A 23,002-nucleotide genomic window follows, 5' to 3' on the forward strand; every position below is an offset into this window, starting at 1 on the left:
AGGCTGAAATCTTCCGACGTCAGGAATCACAGTGGCTGAAAACTTCTGACGTCAGGAGTCACAGAGGTTGAAAACTTCTGTGACGTCAGGAGTCACAGAGGTTGAAAACGTCCGACATCAGGAGTCACAGAGGCTGAAAACTTTTGTAACTCCTGACGTCACAGAGACTGAAAACTTCTGTGACTCCTGACGTCACAGAGGCTGAAATCTTCCGACGTCAGGAATCACAGTGGCTGAAAACTTCTGACGTCAGGAGTCACAGAGGCTGAAAACTTCTGTGACGTCAGGAGTCACAGAGGTTGAAAACGTCCGACATCAGGAGTCACAGAGGCTGAAAACTTTTGTAACTCCTGACGTCACAGAGACTGAAAACTTCTGTGACTCCTGACGTCACAGAGGCTGAAAACTTCTGTGACTCCTGAAGTCACAGAGACTGAAAACTTCTGTGACTCCTGACGTCACAGAGGCTGAAATCTTCCGACGTCAGGAATCACAGTGGCTGAAAACTTCTGACGTCAGGAGTCACAGAGGTTGAAAACTTCTGTGACGTCAGGAGTCACAGAGGCTGAAAACTTCTGTGACTCCTGACGTCACAGAGGCTGAAAACTTCCGACATCAGGAGTCACAAAGGCTGAAAACTTCTGTGATGTCAGGAGTCACAGAGGTTGAAAACTTCTGTGACTCCTGAACTTAAACTTTCATATTCAACTCAAGGTTATTTTAGTTATAATTGTAATTACTATCCTAAAAAATATGTTTTTTATTCAAGACTTTTTTATGCAATCAGAAATACACTGAAATATACAAATAAGGAATTAATTCAAATCCTTTTTAAATAGGAAAATATTAATTTTATTTCCTAAATAGCATGCTTGATGAGCGGTAGCAAAGGATGCATTTGCAGCTGAAAATGATCTCTAACATCAACATTTGAAAAGCTGTGTCCTTTGTGCTTGACTTAACGTTAATGCGAAAATGTTGAAAATGTGTTTTAGTGTGAGATTATTTTTTGGACTGAATTTGAACCAGGTGAATCTAAAACTGCCACTTTATGAGTTTTGGGCAGAATGTATTTACAGACAGTTTTTCTTATCTCAAATGCAAAATGTATATATTTTTGTACATTTTGCCTTGAGTACTGTTCTGAGGATGTTGTTCTTTTATCAAATAACTTTTTTGAGTCTGTATACTCCAGTTAATGATTAATCAGTTACTAAATTAGTTGACAATCACTTCAATAATTGATTAATCACAATTAACCTCATTAAGTATTTCAGCTCCTAATATTTGCGACTGTTTATTGTTAGCATTTAATTTATAAAAAGTTTTAGTTTTGTCTTCTGATTTATAGCACGAAATCAGAAACTCAATCCGATTGTTAGCTTTTATTTATATTAACAGTACCGTATTTCCCGCACTATAAGTCGCACCACATTATAAGGCGCACCTTCAATGAATGGCTTATTTTAAAACTTTTTTCATATATAAGGCGCACCGCATTATAATGCGCATAGAATAGACGCTACAGTAGAGGCTGGGGTTACGTTATGCATCCATTAGATGGAACTGCGCTAAAGGGAATGTCAACAAAATAGTCAGATAGGTCAGTCAAACTTTATTAATATATTACAAACCAGCGTTCTGAAAACTCCATTCATTCCCAAAATGAACAAACAGTTGTTTTATTATTTTCCCCGAGGTAAAGTAAGTGACGCGGTATTTTTGTGACACAGTTTATCTTTTAACAACAGCAAGGTATAACATATAGTGGAGGGGAACTTTTCCTCGATTCAATAAACACTTAAAAAACAGTCTGATACTGTTACGGTAAATCAAACGTTAGTGCAATCACAATATATATCCACTTCCGCACCATTGATTCGTTCATGTTAAATTCTCTGGCTGCTGCTCTGTTCCCGTGTTCTACGGCGTCACTGATCGCCTTGAGCTTAAACTCTGCGTCGTAAGCGTGTCTCTTAATAGGAGCCATTTTGGGGTCTTTACACAAAACCCAGCGTGCACTGCGCGCTTCTTCTTCTATGGGGGAAAATGAAGTCGGCGGCTGCTTACCGTAGTTGCGAGACCTTTGGTGGCTCAATATTGGCCCATATATAAGGCGCACCGGATTATATGGCGCACTGTCGGCATTTGAGAATTTTGAAGGTTTTTTGGTGCGCCTTATAGTGCGGAAAATACGGTAATTTTATCTTATCTTGCTTTTCTGTGAGAATTCAGTTCTCAATTTGTGTTTCCGCAGGAAGATGATTGGCTGCACACAGCCTCCAACATTCATTTCCTGTGCAAATCAAATCCTATTTCTCTTGAGCTAATTGTCCATTGCAAATGTGAAGATGGCTTAAAAGTGGCGTTCAGCTAAACTGCTTCAAAGTTTTTCAGGCTGGTGTGTTGTGGGACAGTATAAATTAGTGTTGGCACTTCTTGGAATTGATGCTACATTCAATCTGAATGTGAATTAGTACAAAATGAAAATGCAAAGAGCGTTATCTTCTCTATCTGCAGATGTGATATTAACTCCATCTAACCATTTCACAGAAACTCATTTTAAAACTTATCAGTCTAAGCAGAACTGTTTCCCAGTCAAAATTTGTCTTTTTAAAATTGTAACCAGCATCCGAAGAGAATACTTCAGCCAACCACATTTGTTTGTCACCCATCTGTTGCATCAGTTCAATGCATAGCATTTGCTTTCATCAGTACTTTTTACATCCCAGACATCCCAGAGGCTTTTTACATCCTTCGAGGATGTCTCCAGCTGGCACTCACTGAGCGCGTCTGTAATCAGAACTGTGACTATAATAATAATAATAATAATAATAATAATAATAATAATAATAATAATGGAGGAAGTGGGTTGTGGTCTAAGAGAGAAATTTCAGCAGGTGATGCATTGGTGGAACATAAAAATCAACTTCCACTCAGCCTTACTGTTTTTTCACTCTGCACCATGAGCACTAAAACGTTAAAATCATTGCCTTGTGTGTCAGATTAATAGAGGGTTTGGCTTTTTATACAGATATCAGTGACATCCCGCTACCCTCTGCAGAATGTTAGATAGAGGCCGAGTCGATTACAAGCATTATCCGCTTAATCTATATGTGAGAGAAAGTGGCTGCCTATGCTTACATTAAATTTAAAATGCTGTCATTCTCTAGTTCGCTGCACGCCAGTTGTTCACTCTTTAAAAGGTTCACACAGTGTGAGCTAGTGCCTCACTTTCCGGCAAAATCTTTTAACAGTCTCAGACTTTTCTTATAGAGCTCGACAAAGTCAGGGGGTCACATGAGCTCTGAAATTGATTTTCAAACCTGAAAACTAAAGAGTTTTATGCCTTTTAGAGAAGTGTTTCAGTTAAACAAATGATAGAAATGTTTCAAAATATGTCAAAGCTCTGTAAATCCAAAGTTTTATGCATCTTGTAAAAACAAAACACCAAGGAGATTTTAAGTTACTGCTTAATGAATAATAATTCTCTACAAAGTGCAAAATACTGCACACAATCACAGATTTGAGATGTTTCACTGGCTTCTGAATGAAAGTCATTTTGGGTCCGTGAATGTACTTTCTATCTATATGCTTGCACATATATCCTGATTATCTTTTATTTTTTTCATTTTAATCAAGCAATTTAAAATGTCAATTAATATTAATCAGCATCTATGTCATAATAAAATGCTCCCTTCCTGCTAATGTATCTCACCTATCTCACAGTTTTCATGAAGATGAAATGATTAAGACTTTTCACTTTATCTAGCAGTAGTCTTAATGTGGCTTCTGACTGGTTTGTATCAAATACATGGCCACTTAATGTAGCTGGAAGTCGTTTCATAATTAACCACACTCAGACGTACACAGGTCTGTGTTAAATAAGAAGTAGCTTTTCTGTAGTATGATTTAGTTTATTGTTGTTTTATTGTTTTATTTATCTATTTCTATAGACAAGCTAGCATTAGAAATGAAATATCAAAATAACATGTGGGGTGATTTTTGTTCTTTTCTTTTTTCCGTTCCGGCCATTAGGCAGAAAATTACTGCAGTGAGTGTATCTTTGGTTTTGCTGAGTATGATATTATCGACTGATAGTAGCAACCATGATAAATGTTCCTTTTAACCTAAGGCAGAAGCATAGATCATTTGTATGACTTTGTTTGCAGCTATTGCCTTGAGAAATTCTTTATATGCAATGTTGGACTGTTAGAGTCTTGTGTTCAACTTTGATAGAGGATGTCTGGAAGAGTTTGACAAAAGGACAAACTGTGACAGACCCCTGCAGTGAGCTTGGTTTTAACACATATGTCTGTACTTTAATCTTGGACCACAGCTGGAAATGATTCTAACCAGAAAACATTTTGTTCCTTGAAAAATCAAAAATGCCTGCATAGCATACCATAGGTCTCATAGGAAATTTAATAATGACATCATCCTGTTATCATAAGCATTAATGAGACATCAAGAAATAAAATATCCTTCGTAGTGCCACTTTGAAGTACCAAATGCCATATTTAATCCTCACCTGACTAGCAGTTCAGAGTATTAAAATTGAATAGAGTGAAAACTGTGTTTAACGTTGTGAGGATTTTTTTTTTTATTACCGTCAGCCCTAGAAGGGATGATTATACATAGAGAATACAAACAATGTGTTAAAAGGAGCTCTGTTGGATTTAGATGGATTTAGTTGTTTCCCCTTCTCCAGGAAATAAACAAAATAATTCAGGCTCCCTCACATGTGCAAAACTGACAAGAACTAACAGTATAATGTGAATTTCCTTCTCATGTCCACTGAAAGAGGTACTTAAATCCCACTATGTGTTTGTAATTCACTTTTTAAATCAGCTGCAGTTTTAATTAGCGTAACAGCACAGTTGTCACTTTAAATAAAAGTAACATCTTTACAGCAAACTTGGAATTGATTTTGTGCAGCCACTTTTGCAGTCACACATAATTTGCTGTACCCTGTTGACGTGAAGTCATATAAGTTTAAAAGTAGGAGCAGTGAGTAATTGTACTCAAGCAAGATTTGTGTTATTTCAAAAATAATGGTACTCGAGTTGAAGAACACATGAAAAGACATTACTAAGTAAATGTAACTGAGTAAATGTAACTATTCACATCCCACCTCTGCTTACTTCCTCTACAAACCCAACATTTGCTTTTGCATTTTAAAACATTCAAGTAACGCAACATGAATGCTAACCATGTACCGGTTCCTGCTGATGTCTCATTACCCGATCCCAGATTGCACACCTGTCAAAGAGAGGCCACAAGGTAGTGAAAAGAAGAAAAAAACAATCTTTTTTCATTAGTCATCGTGGGTAGCAGGTCTCCAATGACTGTTCTGCATGTTTGGGAAGACAGCAGCACTACGTCGCAGACAGAGATGCTATTATCGTGAGCCCACGCACTCTGTGCACTCTGAGAGAAACACCTGAGGATGGTGGACATTTTATCAGGTTTATGCTTGTGCACTTGTAGTGCATGATACATATACATGTCACGTTTTTAATATAAAACATGATGTGTGTATTATGTTGTAACATGATAACGTATCTTGGCCTTAAAGTGTGGATCTCAGCAGTGATTGCTCCTCTGCTGTGTCGTTCTGATGCGGTGGGTGTGGATTGATGTTGTTTTTCCAAGTGTGGTGTCGCTGTAGTTGCTGGGCTGGATGCGCCAATGATTGTTTTTATTCTGAGTGACCACGGGCCATCTATTGCAGAAATAAAGTAATAGAATAAGGAAGAGACTATTAAGAACAGACACTAATAGCTGCTGTTTCTGTAAATAGCTTATTAATAGATGTAGGCATAGCAAGTGCCAGACACCATAGGGAAACATCGAATAATGTGCATAATTTGTGTCATTTCGCATGATTCATCCCATGTTTTATGCCTGCAAATATGCCTAAAATGTGACTTTGCATCCAAATTTTTCTCATTAACTTTGCTTATGCATTCATCCAATTAATTGAATCGCTTTTGGCTATAGAGGTTTCTTTCTGCCTCCAGCCCCTCCTGCACACTATATCTCAGTACTGCCGTACAGTATAACAATTAATAAGTGTATAATCTCAAACATTGCATAATAACCTGCATAATAAGAAGGTTGAAAAGGCAATGCTGGTTTAAATAGCTTCTCTTTACTTTTCTATTATGTTAATGTTAATGTATGGGATTTTATGTGACGGACCAAAACAAAGTAATGTTTAGTAATGAACGAAAAGTGATGGAGGCCAGGGTTTCCCCCAGAAAACTTGCTAAGTTTGCTTGCGGTGAGCGGTGCTCAGGGCGCTGCAGCAGTCATCCAGCCACCCACCGTGTTTTTGAGTTAAAGAAATGTTTAAACCTGACAGGAAATTTGAAAATATCATTGTATAGTTATGCATTTTTGGAAGACTGGAAGAAATCTTATCTTATTAATACCTAAACACCAACTATAATCAGTGTCTGGCAGAAAACCAGTACTATCCCCACCACAAAATATGCTGTGAGGAAGATTTTCTTCCAGCAAGGACAGGAGAGTAGACTTTATCGGAAGATGGAAAGAACTAAAAATATGACAACTTAGAAAGAAAATCTGCAAATGACTTGTAACTATAATTACAATGAAAGGAGTTCCTATAAAATATTTTTGCAGGGCGAGTAAATACTAATGCTTGCCACACTTTGCTTATTCTTGCAATTTTTGTTGATCAACCTCATAAAATCCACAAGAATTTATGTGGTTGAATCAGCAAAGTGAAACTGAAAACAATGATGATACAGCAGATTGATTCTTTTAACGGTGAACTTAGGTTATTGTAGACTTGCTGAATACAAAGGGCCACTGTATTTTAATTTTAAAGTAAAGCTCTCATAAGATGAATCTACATTTGGCATAAAGTAGAGTCATTTTGCTTGTTTATATCTGGCCACATTTTGAAAACGTTGGGGTTATTAGTGCACATCTTTCCTGATATTTAAATTAATCAAACCCTTCAGTGGCTTATGCTAAGTGATGAAGCTATCAATTATCTATTTGCAACTTGTTGGCAACATTTCATATTTTTACCACGCAGTTTGGAAAAAATGTCTGAATTCATACTCATTAGGACACTCTGGTAGAGGTGACCGATTGGCAGCAGCATGCAGATGCTCATTAAAAGTTATACGGGAAATGTGTAAACAGCTCTGCTTTGCTGTAAACCCAGAGGAGGTTCATGACCCGTAATACTACAGTATGTTTGTAGAGACTGATTTGAAATCATGTGTCACATTCATTTGAGTGAAAATGAAAGATAATTGCGTTGTTCCCGGAAGATAATTGGTTCATAAAATTGCTCGTGAGCTGTCTGAAAAGTTTGAATTATAGTTATCATGTAGCCAAATCTGGTTCTTCACTTACTTTACTAACTTCCTGTGCTAGTTGAACTTCTCTTCCTCGGCAAATATTTACTAATGGTATTCTTGAAGGCTGTTTGTTTTTTTCTCCAAACAGCCACAAGGCTGTGCATATAATGTTAGCAAAAATCTGAACACACATTATGCAAGCTGGTCTGGCTCTGCAGCGATTGCACCATGGCATCTGCTTTAGGCCGTTATTGCAGAGTGACATTATGCACAATGTGAGCTGCATTATGCTCATCCGACCTTCTTAGCCTCCGCATTTCCTTTTAAAAAAGAATTAAAATATATTGACTACCACAACAGGAGTCTGTTTTCACAGCTTTTAACATATTTGTGAGCGCAGCTTGACAGCAGAGTCGGATATTGTCTGCGGGCAAAGGACAATATGAAAGCTTTTGCTGGCTCAATCATGTTTGCTGTCAAATATTGCTTGTTTTTGTTTTGCATTTGTGTTTGAAGCTTAATCCAAAATGTACCCCTACCATGAGAGAGCAGAGCCAGGGTAGGGTCTCAACCACCCACCGTCTAATCCTCCATCATCAGTCACGCAACATGGCCATGGGTATGCGCTTCTAAATTAATTGAAACTAGTTTTACGGCTACAAGCAAATGTGTTCTCAATACAATCCTTCATTTGCAACCTTTTAACTTTAAATGCAATGGAAATATTACAACTATGTGCTGCTACTAATATAAAGAGATTCAACTGAAAGAACATTAATTTGTCTGCAATGTGTTGTCGTCATCTATATAATGATAACTGTGATAATAATGATAATGATCAAATTCAGGGCATTCACAAGCTTTTTTCAGTCCCTTTTTGATCATTTCATTATTATTTCCAATTTCTGACCTTTTCCAGTTATGTGTCGGCTGTTCAAAAACGTGTCTGTTGATCAAAAAGATCAATTTGTTCAATTTCATGACTATATTTATAGTCACCATATATTTTCTGAAGTCTTAACCCCCTCCAAATGAACTCCCCACTCAAATGTTTAGCATCCATCCACGCAAAGGTTTTTTTTTATTTATTTTTTTTTTTTTTTGCAGACATGGTAAACATCTTTAATGGTGACTTTAACTCAGCCATTCTCTCTCCTCTCATTTTGTGGACTGGAGAGCGATTTTAGTTGGAAAGCCTTTGAATTTTGGGTGGGCCTCGTGATGTCGTTCCAGGTTCCCATTTCATCAGCACAACAGCTTGGTAGCAAAGCAGGCAGACTGGTTTGTCTTTGACCTAAGTGCATAAAAACCCATTTCCACTCTGAATAAAAGTGGTAGATTTTCAACTTCTTCTGAACACCATCTGCCAGCTTAAGCTGCCATGCGGTTGGCAGATTCCCGTTTTGGCTAAATGACGATCTCTGTAGCTGCGCTTGCAAGACAGTAACATGACCCAAACTGAACATCACAAGACCTTCAAGCATCATGAACAAATGTGGAAGCAGTAGAGTGATTCAGTAAACTGATTGGCTGAATGAAAAAAGAAAATGTAATGACCTAACGTTTGCTGGACAGACTGGCGACCTGTCCAGGGTGTACCCCAGAACGTTAGCTGGAGATAAGCACCAGCACACCTCCCGACCCCACTAAGGACAAGGGTGTTAGAAAATGGATGGATGGATGGACCTAACGTTTGATAGTTTTGCAATCTTCTTCTATTGGCACAGAGATTGACTAGTCGATTGTGATCAACTGCATAAGGAACATTATTTTAAATGCCCAAGGGACATGGCCACCCCTGCTACTCTGACCAACTTGACAAAGAGAGCATTATTCAATGAGGCAGCCAGGAAGCCCTTAGTGATTCTGTAGGAGCTGCAGAGATCCACAGCTCAGGTGGGGGAATCTGTTAACAGGACAGATGGGACAAATAGAGCCAGTAATGGTTGTAGAAACTTTAGGTATGAATTTCTTTAGCAGCTACAGGAAAACTATTCAGAGATGATGACATAAATCCAATGAAGGATCTGTTTATAATTACTAACACTATTCAGTCTGACTGAGTTTGACACACTCTGAAAGACCTGCAGCTATAATTGAAATGAAATATGACAGAATTCAAATCACACCAGACCTTTTTTTTTGTCTTTTACTGTACAAACATTTGAAAACTAAGTATTATAGTTTAAGTATAGTAAACTATAATAGTTTATATTATAGTTTATAGTTTAAACTAAGTATTATATTCCTTCTACTTCTTAATTATGTGCTGGTTTGGGTTAGTCTGTCACATAAAATCCCAATATAACATATTTCAAAATGTGGAAGAATATGAAAAAAGTTACTAAGGACTGTATCACTAGAGAAAATTGGAACACAATCATGATGCAAGACATATTTACATCATACATTCAGGTTGCACCCTAATAAAAATTTAATAAATAAATAAAAAGTCAAACTTCCTTGGCCAAACAACATTTCTACAATAAAAGGATCAATACCATATAGACTCCATCACTTAGACTGTATATGCTGCTTGCTTTTATCCACCTTCCCCAACCTTTTCTCTTACTTATCCAACCTATCTGATTAAACTATCAAATGTTATTTTACACTACTTTGTCTCAATAGCCTTGATTGTTAGTTTTTTTCTGGTCATTTATTTCAATCTTCCATCCTCCTGCTGCATCATCCTTCAAACAGGATCATGGGAAGAATGCAGCTCAAAGACTCTTATAGAAACGGTGACCTCAATCTGCAATTTCCTTTCAATAGCACAACCACCGAAAATAAATCTCTGGTTTTTGTTTCGTCTTTGTTGATATGCGAGTACATTAGAAGATGTCACGGTCAAAATATGTGGATCGGTAGATGGTGACACACACTGATCATTTTTGTTCTGGATAAGGACTCAGAATCTGCAACCTCCCAAAGAGAGTAATAATCTTTTTTCTTTTTTTTTGCTGAAAGCGTTGCAGTTCCATGTGAGGAATATTGTGTGGAGCGTGAAATAGTTTCATAAAGCTTTAGGGTTGGAGGTGTGTTTGATTTATAAGTTTTTCACATCTGAAATGGAGGATACTTTCAAGCGTATCCTTTTTTGATACCATCTGTTGTTTAGAAGCCAAAATGTGGGCTTCTGCATATATCAGAACTAATGGAAACCTAATGGGCCATCACGAAAACGCCATGAATATGAGCTGTGACATTTGGTGGAAGCAAACAATCCCGCATACAGTGACATGTTTTGTTTCTCATTACACAAATGACTTTTCTTTTCAAAGGATGGAGATTCTTCCCTCACTCAGATTGAAAATTACCTCTACCTATTCACACTTCATTGTAATGAGAGAGGCTTCCATCTGCCATCTGTCACTTTTTTACAGTAAAATCTATTTTTTTCCCCTCTGTAGACCTAACAAGATATCAGCCATAAATATCCAAACTGCATTTATCTGTTGATGTGGTGTGCAACAATGTAGCAAAAATTGAAAGCAAGCAAATTTGAGATATGGGCCTGCATATCACTATGTGTTGCTTATTGTTCAGCAGTGAGGAGTGTGTGTCTGTTTTTTTCTAGTTAGTCACTTCAGTTAATAAAGTGTCTTGAATATATATTTTCGCATTTTTTACTACTATAATCTTCAGTATAGTGCATGGACAATTTAGAGATCTCATATAATTTGTGGTGTGAGGAGTGTGTAGATGAGCTTGATTGACAGCGCTAAGACCCTCCTCCTCACTCTGATTGGTGTATTTCTACAAATGACAGTAGAACCAGAGGGAGGAGGCTCATGCTATGCTGTCAGGACATAGTGACAGTTTCAAACAAATATGTTAAAAATATATTTTTTATAATATTAACTATAAAGAGTAACACTGTAGGTATGACAATTTGACACAAGCTCACCATTAAATAGTCAAGAAGCTGCCTAACTTTAGTCTGGCAGCTTCTGATAGAAGGTGAAACAAAGATTTGGGATGGGAAAGTGGATTACAGTGGAAAATTGAGTCATGTTGCACAGAAGAAAATCCATGAATCAGTAAATTCATGAATACTGAACCCTGAATAGGCTGTGGTCCACTGTAGCACCATGAATATAAAAAATTTTCATTTACAAATTATCATAGTGGTTATAAACTCAGAAACCTAGTATGTATTTTCCAAAAGGAGCAAGTATTTCAATGGTATTTTCAGGATATTAAGTGTAAATAACAAGCTTCCACAAAAATAACTATGTAACAATGGTGGGTGAGTTTAAAGGTTTATATTTTTGTGTTTGTATACTGTTTCTATGATGTTCTTTTGATGTTCCTATTGAAATGCTCCAACTTGAGGGTTTTTTCTACATTTTTAGTACCAGAACAGAATGAATAATGCAAGATGTCTTTGTTAGCTTGACACACCTCTTTGTTTATTGCCATGCCACCGCTTGTGAGCTGTAAAATATGTCTATGGATGATGCCTGTAATGGAAGTATGCTATGACCTTGTTCTCTATGCAGACGGACTGCTCCAGTGACAGTGAGAGCGAAGATAACTTCATAGTTGTCCCACCACGAGACCACCTTGGCCTGGCTATTTTCTCCATGCTCTGCTGTTTCTGGCCTTTGGGGATAGCAGCCTTTTACTTCTCACAGGGGGTGAGTCCACACACACACACACACACGATTACACACACGCCTTCAAAGCTGCGGTCCGTTACACATGAATGATGCAGCATCTGTTTGTCAAGGGTCTAACATTTCGTGCTTTTAAACACACAGAAATGCACATTTTCATAGATTCATCAGTGTGCACACACTCACATGCACGTTCCCGTTTTTTTGTGGTGTGCGAGTCATTACCACAAGATTAAGAACCATCACTACCAGTAAAAACCTTGCAACTGACAGTCCTAATGCAAGGCCAATTTTTATTAAGCAAGCCATCAATAACTCAAGGCCAGTCTGTAAGCCTGATGCTCTGTAAACACGATGAGAGCCTCCTTTAGTGGGAGTTCATAAATCACTTTTAAGGCTCTATCTCTGAACGCCAAGAAAGGAGGCTTTCAAAATCCTTAGGTGAGAAGGACCCTTTGAACTATTGCCGATTTCAAGAGGATTAAAGATGAACCCAATTAAAGGTGTGCCTCGGTGTTTAAAAATGATGAGCTCTCGGAAACACTAAACAGGCCTGTTTCAGCTGCTTTGCAGGAGGTTAGAGAACTAAATAGTTGGAAAAGGTCCATGAATATATGAACAATTGTCCACGTTTTATTTCTTTTATCCACATTTACGTTGCATTTTTAACTCTTTAATGTAGACATTATGATAGCCTCACTAGACATTCACCGTGAAAAAAATGACATTTATTTCTTTAAATAAAGAGTTTTCACATTTTCACTTTGATAGACAACATACATTTAGACTTTTAAGTCATTGACAAATAAATACATTATTCCTATTGGGTGAAAACTATATACTGTTATCAAAATATTGTTACAAACTTTCAGTTTACTTTCAGTATTTGTTTCTTCTGCAATCTCTACATGCTGCTTACTCTTTACACTCGATAAAACCCTCACTACCAACTACCCACCCTACTTTACCCAGTTGACCTGTGTATGTTACCAATAAAAATTTATATTTTTGTCCTTAAGCTCTCCCAGATGGCAAATGCTTAGCCTCTTCAGCATCTTAAACTGCCTCACCATCCTCATCATATGTCACCATATTCTTCCTTTTCTGAGATACACTCTTTGGCTTCTATCTTTTTTTTTTTTGTTTGTGAGCAAACAAACAAACAAAACAAAATCACCACATGTACAGATTTTTACAACTATCTCTGTTAGTACTTTGTTAGTTGATGATACAATAACATATTTTTTATTTGTAAGGATCTTGAATGAAAAGGATTGACAATATACCAGAGGTGCTAACCATTTCTGGTTGCTTTCCAGTCATGTAAACACCTCTCCACTAGTCAGAATGTCAGAATTAGCTTAAACACTAGGTTATGTAAACAAAAGCTTTTTGCTAACACTAAAAGCTAATATTAACTGGCTGAAAATCCGCTAGGCTATTGGCTTGGTTAGCTAGTTAAACTCTGCTAATCAAATATATTGCAGTAAACTTTAGACATCCCAACTTACCTTCAAAAAAGTGTTGCCTTAAGGATGGCGTTGATCACTTTCTAGACGTTATAGGGAAATGGCTACATTTCTTATTAAAACAAGTGATAAGAGTGACTGCGATGAAAGATGCAAAGGAGCTGGAAAATCTTTGATCCAACCTTTGCTCACTCTAGAAGGGTCTCTGGAAATAAACCATAACAATAGTTATGGTATTTAAAAAAATGTAAAGTTTCAAAGCCGTTGTAAAAATGGCACCAAACTTTGAGACCAACAACTAGCCCCAGTTTCATCCAGTGATATGGCTAATTAAAGCAGCAACCACAGTCATTCAGGAAAATGGCTTCTAAATATGAAATTACAATAAATTATTTAATTAGTTAATGTATATTTGACCCACATTCTTATATCGAAATTCACTGTTGAGCTATAAAAACTCACATCTGCCATATTACACATCCATGACCCTGGTGCATTTGAGTTTTAACCAGTAACAAAAGCAAGACTCCTCTAATAGATGTCTCTGTCCGCTTCCATCCAGACTTCCTCCCTCTCCCCCGGTTTGCAGGAAACAGCTTGAAAGATGCCGTGTTGCATAAAGAAGACAAAGACCAGTCCTGTCTTGCCGCTAACCGATTCTTTCCCGTGCATCATCAGCAGGACAAAGAGATAACATATTTAAGGGATATCATTAGCACACCCACGTGCTCACAAAAGCTCATTTAAAACCAGGCACTGTACCCGTGCATTTGCTGTGGATCGACAGCCATTTCACTAAATTGCCTTAGATGATAAAGCTTGAACATTTAACCATCTTATCTTTGGAGGCAAGGAGTTCAAGTCAGTCAGTGAATTATCTTGTCAGGAGCTAATTTGATTCTTCCTAAGCAATTATGAGAACATTGTGGCAGTGTTTAGGTACGGGCGTTTTTTTCTGCCAGTCTCCCTGCTTTAGAAGTTGCATCAAGTAGAGCTGTCACGAAAGAACATAGAGGGAGTTTTAAATTACTTTATGTCATAGCTGAGTAACTCCCTGGTGTATCTTAATTTCATTTTTTTTTCTTAGGAAGAACAGCCAATGAAAAAATTATTTAAGCATGTTTGACTGTGTTGAATGTTTTTAACTGAATACAGACAAAAAGTCAGGGGAAAATTCCCTGGACCATTGCCTATGTTCCTTTTAAAATGTGGCCTAATGTTTAAATTATAAACATTAGTTTTAAATGATCAAATAAACATTCCATGTCGGTTTTGCGAATAAGCTGGAAAAATGTGAACATTTCATGTTTTTTTTTTTGTTATGGTGAAATAATAAATTGAGTCACTATATCATCCTTCTGATCAGGATCAGTCTGAGATTATTGGCTAGTTTCTTATAAAAATAAAAAAATTTACATTAAATTTTGTATGGTTATATCAACTGGAAAATAATAGAAATACACCTCTACATAACCCATCAAAAGCACTGGGATCGGAACTCAAAAAACTAAAGTAACATTTCAGATGTTTCATGTAATATTTGGGAGACAATGAATCCTCCGAATGGTTAAGAACCACCTGCGAGCATTTGTTTCTTTCTCCAAACATTTTTTGAAGAAATGATTGCCTTTTTGTCGATGAATGACGAGAGCAGCAGAGAAAGCTGAGGAATTTCAAAGATTTCAATGATTGCACATCAGCCTCACCATTTAGATGAGGACATCAACAAACAAACTTGTTATTGACTGTAAATGTCTGCATATGGTCGATCGATAGTCATGCTACAATACTTGAAGGTCGTGTTTAGTCAAATAGAGAGCTTCTGGGGAGAAGTTGAGTCAGGGCACCAGGATATATATACAAGCACAAACACCGACATTGTTTGTCTGTATCTGTTCCCTCAAACAGACCCCAAACAGCTAAATTGGTATTTGCTGAAGAAAACATTTTAAATCCCTTGTAATGCTTTTATGAATTCAGGATTTGTACTAATAAGCCTCAAACACTCACAACAGATAATGACTTAAGTATCCTGGTTACCTGAAGAAATTTTGTTTTGACTGTAGATTGTAAACTAGCAATGAGTCCTAATTAATCTGACACTAATTGAGTGCGGGTTGTGTTTGGTGCAGATAGATTTCATTCTCAACTCTGACACAGCCGTGGACCAACATGTGGAGCTGAGGGGGCAACAATGATTCCGCTCTTGATTATGCAAATATAACTCCACCGAAGGTAGATTATGGCATACAAGTCATCATAATGAATGAAAATGAATGAGCTAATTATTGTTGAGCAGTTAAATTGTCTGCATGTCTGTGTTAAGGGCAGTCAGGACAGTGAGCGTCAGAGATGGAGACTTTCCGCTTTGCACATCATTTGGTAAAGAAAAAAAACCTGTTAATGCTCCTGAATTGACTTCTGACAGCGCAAAGCAGAGTGAGCCTCCATGCAGCCAAGACTGAGATGTTATCTTTTTTTTTCCTATGACACCCCATTTCAGTAATTTTGTCAAGGTTGTGCAGATAAAGCCCAGAAGCTTTCTAACCATTTTGCTCTCAAGGGTATCCTGACATTCACATTGACATGCACTATTAGTCTCTCACAGTTCTAATCTTATAAAGCCATATGAGAGCATTTCTTCATTTAGCTATAATCTTTGCATATGCAGAGTGCACCAACATGTCTGATCTTCTGTCAACACATAAACTTTTTAGATTTCATTCATTAGATAAAAAAGAGGAACGTCTGCTTCAACGCTACACTGATGGAAAGAACTATTTGCTGTTTTGGTAGTATTCAGGATTTAGCTTTACTAGACAGCAACAAAAAAAACCCTGAAAAAGATTTTTTTAAATTTGTTCTGTCTTTTTCAATTGCATGTCTGTATTTCCTTAAAAAATTTGCTTTTCAGCCATGATCTGCATTGTATTGCATTATTAAGTCTTCCGTGAAAATATTCCTTGACCTTGACACTGAACCAGTTGGTGTACAGTGGAAGAACACACAGTCCACTACTAAATGTGGCAAAGTGCCTACTGAGTTCTTTATTTTTTATGACAATTTGTGCCAGCAGCAAAGTGTTCTTGTTTTAGTGTGAAAGCATTCTAAATTGGTTTGCTGTTTACTGAAAACATGGTTGTGCATAATAGAAAAGCTCTCAGTGGAAAACAGTGAGAGCTCATTTCACTTTTAATACATAAGTAGCTAATTTGCATATGCTGGGAGTGGAGACAACTATAATCATATTCTATTAAATGTTATTTTGTGTTCTTTTAACATTGCAAGCAGCTCATTCTGGGTTTGGGCTACAAACTTACCGCCTACAGGTTAAACTTTAAATACACCAAAACTGAAACGTGAGAAGGAGATCCAAGAATTTCACACCTGCATTGTTATTTTTATTTACTTATTTTAATACTTCGTAGTCTTCACAATACATTTTACGGCTCACTGCTGAGATAGTAATATTCTAGTAGTCATATATTTTGCATTTTACTGGGATTTTATAATACAATACCACTTTCATTATTAAAAATTGTCATATATTGTATCAAATAGTATAAAAAAACAGATTTTATTAAGAACAAAACAGTGATTGGATCAAATTGTGGTTGTTGTTTTTAAAGTATCAGAAAGGTAGCAGCACATTAAGACATGCATGACTCTGTCGCTGTCATGATCCTGGTTTTTGTTCTGAGTTTTCTCCTTAATTCCCTCCACCTTTGGTGCTGACTGATGCAGCTGTTTTTGGTTTCTTGATTGTTCTCCCTGTGTGTATTTAGGTTCACCTGTGTTTCTTGCTGTTTTGTTGGCTCCTCTGTTTAGCTTGGTTTAGCTTAAGTCAGTACTGTTATGTACGATCGCACATGTGTGTGCAGAAGTTTTCCTGCTGAGAATAAAAGTAACAAGATTTGCTGCTTACCTGGTTCTGCTCGCTCTTCCTCATTAAACTTTGGCTAAACATGACAGTCGCATGTCTTACCAATTGAATGGATTGTGTGATAAAGTACCATATAACATTTTTTTCAGTTAATCAAAACAATAAGATGAAGAGAATTATAGTTGTCTTTAATGTATCAGATAATTAGCAGTGTATCAAGATACACTGCACTGTAGCATATTTTACGTTATTGTTTTGCTTTTTATTGTATGTACCAAATAATATGGTATGGTATTGTAATCAAAACAATGATTATCAGTGAATTTTATTTGTGGTCCTTAATATAGCATTATATCAAGATGCATATATCAGCTACAAAGTGGAGGCGCCCAGCTTCTCGGCAGATTCAGCATAAAGTAGTTAGCAGACGCACTCCTTGTCCATCTTAATATAAAGAAATACAAAATATCAGACCTGATTATGACTCAGAGCGTCTGACCCTGAGGCTGATCTCATCATACGCGGGCACATCACACATTGTTGTTGAAATGAAGTCTGGAATAATGAAGGTCATTCCCCACGCTGACATCCTGGACTTGGAGGCTCTGCTTCCACACTGCAGTCTGACCCATGTGTTAATATACAGACACGTTGAATTACGGTTTCTTTAACGACAATCTGCACTCTTCACCCTGCTGCAGCTGAGGACAACAAATGCATAAATGTGTCAGCAGTACTGTAATTAAGCCAAACAGAATTAATGTAGCGAAGGACAGTGTCGTTGGAAAACACAAAAACAATTTGAAACGAGAATGAAAACACAATAGAATAATTCCTCCTTCCTACGTTCTGTCAATTCCTCATAACACTCCAGTACTCTGACAATGAACCCATCATAACACATTAAGTGACTAAATTATGGACATTTGAGGACAATCTAACAAAAGTTTTGTTTAAATTGAAAGATTTCATCTAATCAGATTGGAACAGCTCTGAAAACAGGATCTATCCTGGAATAACAAAATTACCTGCTACCTTAACTGCTTCAAATAAAAAGTAGTAGCAAAAAACGAGAAAAATTAACATTGCACTTCGTTGCCAAAATCAGTTTTTTCCCTTAAAGGCAATAAAACGAACACTGACTGCACTTGATTGAAGTCACATTTGTGGCAAATCATCTTTTTTGTACCCTTAATTTTCCAATTTTTTATAAAATCATCCGTTTCACATCAGATCTCAGAAAACACAAAGTTACTACTGAATTACCGTCAACAGTGTTCGGAAGAAGGTCCAACAAAGACTCTACTTCCGGGCTGATCTTTCCTCCAACCAGAACGTTTACAGGCCTAGGGTCAGGAAGACAGCAGTTGACATCTTTGCAGACCCCAAAGATTCTGGACACAAACTGTTTAGACTTTTATCTTCAGGTCAGCACTATAGGGCAATATTTTCAATAATCATGTCATTGAGACATTTTCTTCCCCAGGGTGGCTCTCTGATAAAGATTGCATATTTACACTATTTCAACCTTGTCTTCCTCTTCTGCATACATATTTACAATAAAAACATTTATTTTAATTTCCCTTCTTCTATATTTATATTTAAAATGTCTCCCTTGTGAATCAAAGTCCTTGTTGGCGCGCACAGCTTTGGTGAATACACCCAATTCTCAATCTGCTTTCCTTCATTTTCTCTTTTCCAGACCACCAAGGCAGTGAACAAAGGAGACTTCCCACTGGCCAACATCGCCTCCCGGAGGGCTTTGTTTCTCGCTGCCCTAGCCATCACTATAGGCACCGGTGTTTATGTAGGAGTGGTGGTAGCTCTCATTGCCTACCTCTCTAAACCAGGACACATATAGCAGAAGCACCCTGTTTTCCATCACCTCCTGGGAGCCTGGGAAAAGAACAAACCCCCTCTGGGGAGACAGAATTGCACCTGCAGACTTTGAGGAAACTTTTATGTGGATGTACAGTTTTTTTTTCTGTCTTTTTTTTTCCATCCACCTTTTTCTCTTTTCTGCCTTCTCCTGCAAAATACCCTCTGGTGTCCAGGACAAGCCACAGTGACTAGAGACAGGTCAAGCTTCAGGGGAATGATGGGGGCACAGGGGAAAAAAGGGAACTTTGACTTATTTGGCTGTTTTTAACTCCACGGATGTGATGACAAAATTTCCCGTGAGCTTTGTTTGCGTTCGGTTGACTTGATCCTTGTTTGCTTTGACTGGATTTTATCTTCCCAGTTACCTAAACTGAGCTCCAAAGGAGAAAATAGAGAATATCGTTCAGAAATCAAGTAACTGACTATCATCATTAAAGACGGTTAAGAAATAATGTGCTCATTTAAACCAACTCTGTATTTATTACAGCTAATGTTATATCTCAAACTTCTTTGGGCAGACTTGTCTTGCAGGTATGCCAGCTATGAATGCACCCTTGTCTTTGACTCATCAACTTAAACTATTGGTATTTGTACTGAACTGACTTCCTCACAAACTAGGAATAAGATTAAGCATAAATGCATAATGTTGAGATAATGTTGAGAAAGATCCTTTAATTTTTTTCTCCTTTTGTCATGTCCCAACACAAACTTCATTGTAATTTGGTGTTGTTTTACGTGTAGACCAACACAAAGAAGTGTATTTTGTATCAACTGAACTGTTTTATGCAATAACCTTCTGAATTTAGGACTGACTGCATGGTTGGGGTAATTGTACTGCTGAAGGTGGACATCTACCCCAGTCTCAAGAGTTTTGGTGTATTTAGCTTTTCCCCAGAGTACAATGCTACCACCACTATTCAAAGTGGGGATGGCATGTCCAGAGTGTTTTGCAATGCTAGTTTTCTGCCAACATGATTAAATATGCTCTCCTCTGGCCAGAGGACCTTCTAATACATGTCTGCTGTTATCCCACGTGGATTTTGGCAAACTGCTAATGGGAAAATACATTACATTTTAGCAATGGTTTTCTTCTTGTCTCTTTTACAAAATGAATGGATTTCTAAAGTGGAGTGCACAATTAATAGTTGTCTTCTTAACAGAAACCAACACCTGGCCTATGGACCTCTGTAGCTTCTGCATAGGGCTCTTGGAGGACAGCAATGGCTATTTAGTTGTGCTATACTCTACATTTTTGGATGAGTTTAAAAAAAATATCATGTCCAATGTTGAAAACTTGGGACTTTGTCTGAAAAGCTACCCCTACTTTTGTCTCTAGATCCTGCTAATTTTCTAGAGTTCTAGAGCAGTTGTAGGCAAAAGGTTGTACTACTTTTTATTTATGTATATCACAGGAAAAAGTACTGACCCCAAAGATACTAGACCACTTACAGAATTTTATTTGTAAGAAAGAAACATGCATCATTTCCTTTTTACTTTATTCTTATGTGCTAATTTACGTTGGTCATACAAAATCCCAATGAAATACAATGATGTTTGTGTTTTGTGAAATGACAAAATGTAAAAAAGCTAGATGGTTACTCCTTCAAGAGACTTTGCAGTAGAAGATGTTGATAGAGGTTTTCTTCTCTTTAAAGTGTTAAATCGACATATGTCACAAAAATACATATCGGTGCCTCAGTCCTGTATGTTTCCGCAGAGAAAGTGTCCAAATACCACATGCACATCTGATGGGAGACCAAATCTTGGTGTCTCCTGTGGTTATGAAGGAGTCCTTACTAATCTCACTTTAAAGAATGTAAGTAGCACAGATTTGAGTTATTCAGATGGTCTGAGATTTACTCCCAATAGTCTCTAGGGACCAAAATAAAATATTTAAAATTACCCATGCACAGCTGACAGGAAGGTTATAAATCATGTAGATAATCTCATTTAAAAGAATGCCTTACATATTTTTCATGAATAAATGGAAAAATGCCATCTGACAGCGTTGAATTTTGCTCTAATCTGTTATTCCGTGCATGAGTCCTGCTATACCGGCAGTATACTGCAATGCATGATTGGTTGGACAGTATAACTTGTTTTTCTATGTGAAATAAAAGTTTTAACGGCTGTAGAACAGACCACACTTGCACAACTCTTGAATCTAAATTCCACTCTTCAGCTAGTAACAAAAGAAAATCGGAAAACATAGTTTTAGGCCATTAATGAGTGAGATCTGATTGAGGCTTCATCATTTTTCTGTCAGTCCTTCAATAACTCTCATGGATACTCAAAAAAAAAAAAAAAAAAATCTGGAAACGCAAAGAAATCTTAGCTGACTTGAATTGTTATTCTCTGGCATTTCAACTGACTCTTGTGCATTGAAGCTTAGAAACCAGGCATACTGTTTGAGCGGTGAAGTCTCAGGAAGCTAGATGTTACATTTTCTGCACAGGTACTGCATTGTCTGCAGTACCTGTGCTGCAAACAAGGTACTGCAATTAGGCTATAAAACAAGCTTTGCGGTGTATTCCCCAGAGAACTACCCTGAAATAACACAGCCACATTAATTTCACTAATAAGCTACTTTTGGTTTTGCTTGTTGCTACAAAAACCTTTTTTAAAGGTAAAGAGTCGTTTTCTTTAAATGAAAGCCAGTTTTGAGTTGCCTTTTTATGAAAGCCAGATACAGATTTACAGCGTAATGCAGACTGATTGTAACATTTTATTTGTCAAAGCTTGTCTGAGTTTTGCTGATCTGAATAGGCTGTCTTCATCGGCTCCAATTGGACCACAGGTCACCACAGAAACTCTGGATCTACAGGTTTCAATGAACACATGTGTCATCCTCATCAGTGAAGTTATTGCTAAATACATTTCCCTTCTTTCTGCAGATACCCATTTACATGCATTCACTCATCGAGAGTGTCTTTCAAACCTGCTTTGTTTTCTTACCTGGGACTGTATAGTATGTCAAAATGGTATGTGAACTTTTATGCTGCTGCTTTATTTATTTCCTTTCTAGCGATGACCTGAGTCCACGCATCAAAACGATCGTTCTCAATGCAGTTCTTAATGCCGGGGTGATAGTCGTATGTTTGTGTTGAGCTTATATGTCACATTTATGTTTTTGAGTTCTTCCTTTCTATTTTTGTGTGACTGCATCGTGTAAATAGTGTCAATAAGATGCAAAAGCATTCTCAAATGTATTGGAAAATAAACCTGAACAGAAGGGTGTCTTCGTAAAAGCACAAATGTTTATTCATTTATTTATTTGCTTGTCTTTTCTTTGTATAACTTGAAGATACATAATTATCTGAAGCTATCCCCACAGCCTGAGAGAATTGAGTTCATGAAGCAAAAAGCAAAGCCAGACTGAGTCACAGAGTGTAGGCTGTATTGCTAGGAAGAGACAGAAACTTGGATCTGAACCAATATCGTTGATTTATGCAAGAAGTAAAGCTCCCTTTGTGTTCTTGGTGTTGCTGATGTGTAAATATAATACCAGCATCAAATCTAGGACAAAAGCAGAGTTTATTTTATTTATAGCAAACATGTTTAATCAGTTTTATACATTTATTTACACTCTGAGTTCAATGCCCAGGTCCAAAGTGTTTATAACCAGTCATGTATGCTACATGTCAGTCTTATTTAACATTCTGTTAGTGTTAGAAAGCATAGACCAGTTGATGTAGTTTTTGAATTTCAGACCCAACTGGTTGCAATCACCGCATTATCATGCTCAACATAACCTTTCTCTAAATGACTGTGTTTATTACTGCACGTTCAGTTTTAACATTGCTT

The 23,002-nt window shown here is 37.1% G+C and overlaps 1 protein-coding gene across 3 annotated transcripts in view; it reads left to right on the forward strand.

Moving 5' to 3' along the window:
• The window catches only part of syndig1l (synapse differentiation inducing 1-like), a 46,797-nt gene extending 24,348 nt beyond the window's left edge, over window positions 1–22,449 (forward strand). For all 3 annotated transcript variants that reach the window (XM_028041096.1, XM_028041095.1, XM_028041097.1), the window contains exons 3-4: window positions 11,849–11,986; window positions 19,020–22,449. In XM_028041096.1, coding sequence (XP_027896897.1) covers window positions 11,849–11,986; window positions 19,020–19,178 — 297 coding nt within the window. In that variant the 3' untranslated portion in view covers window positions 19,179–22,449. The remainder of the gene's footprint in view (window positions 1–11,848; window positions 11,987–19,019) is intronic.
• The last annotated feature ends 553 nt before the right edge of the window (window positions 22,450–23,002 follow it).

This window comes from Xiphophorus couchianus, chromosome 15, assembly GCF_001444195.1.
Source record: "Xiphophorus couchianus chromosome 15, X_couchianus-1.0, whole genome shotgun sequence".
NCBI lineage: Eukaryota > Metazoa > Chordata > Actinopteri > Cyprinodontiformes > Poeciliidae > Xiphophorus > Xiphophorus couchianus.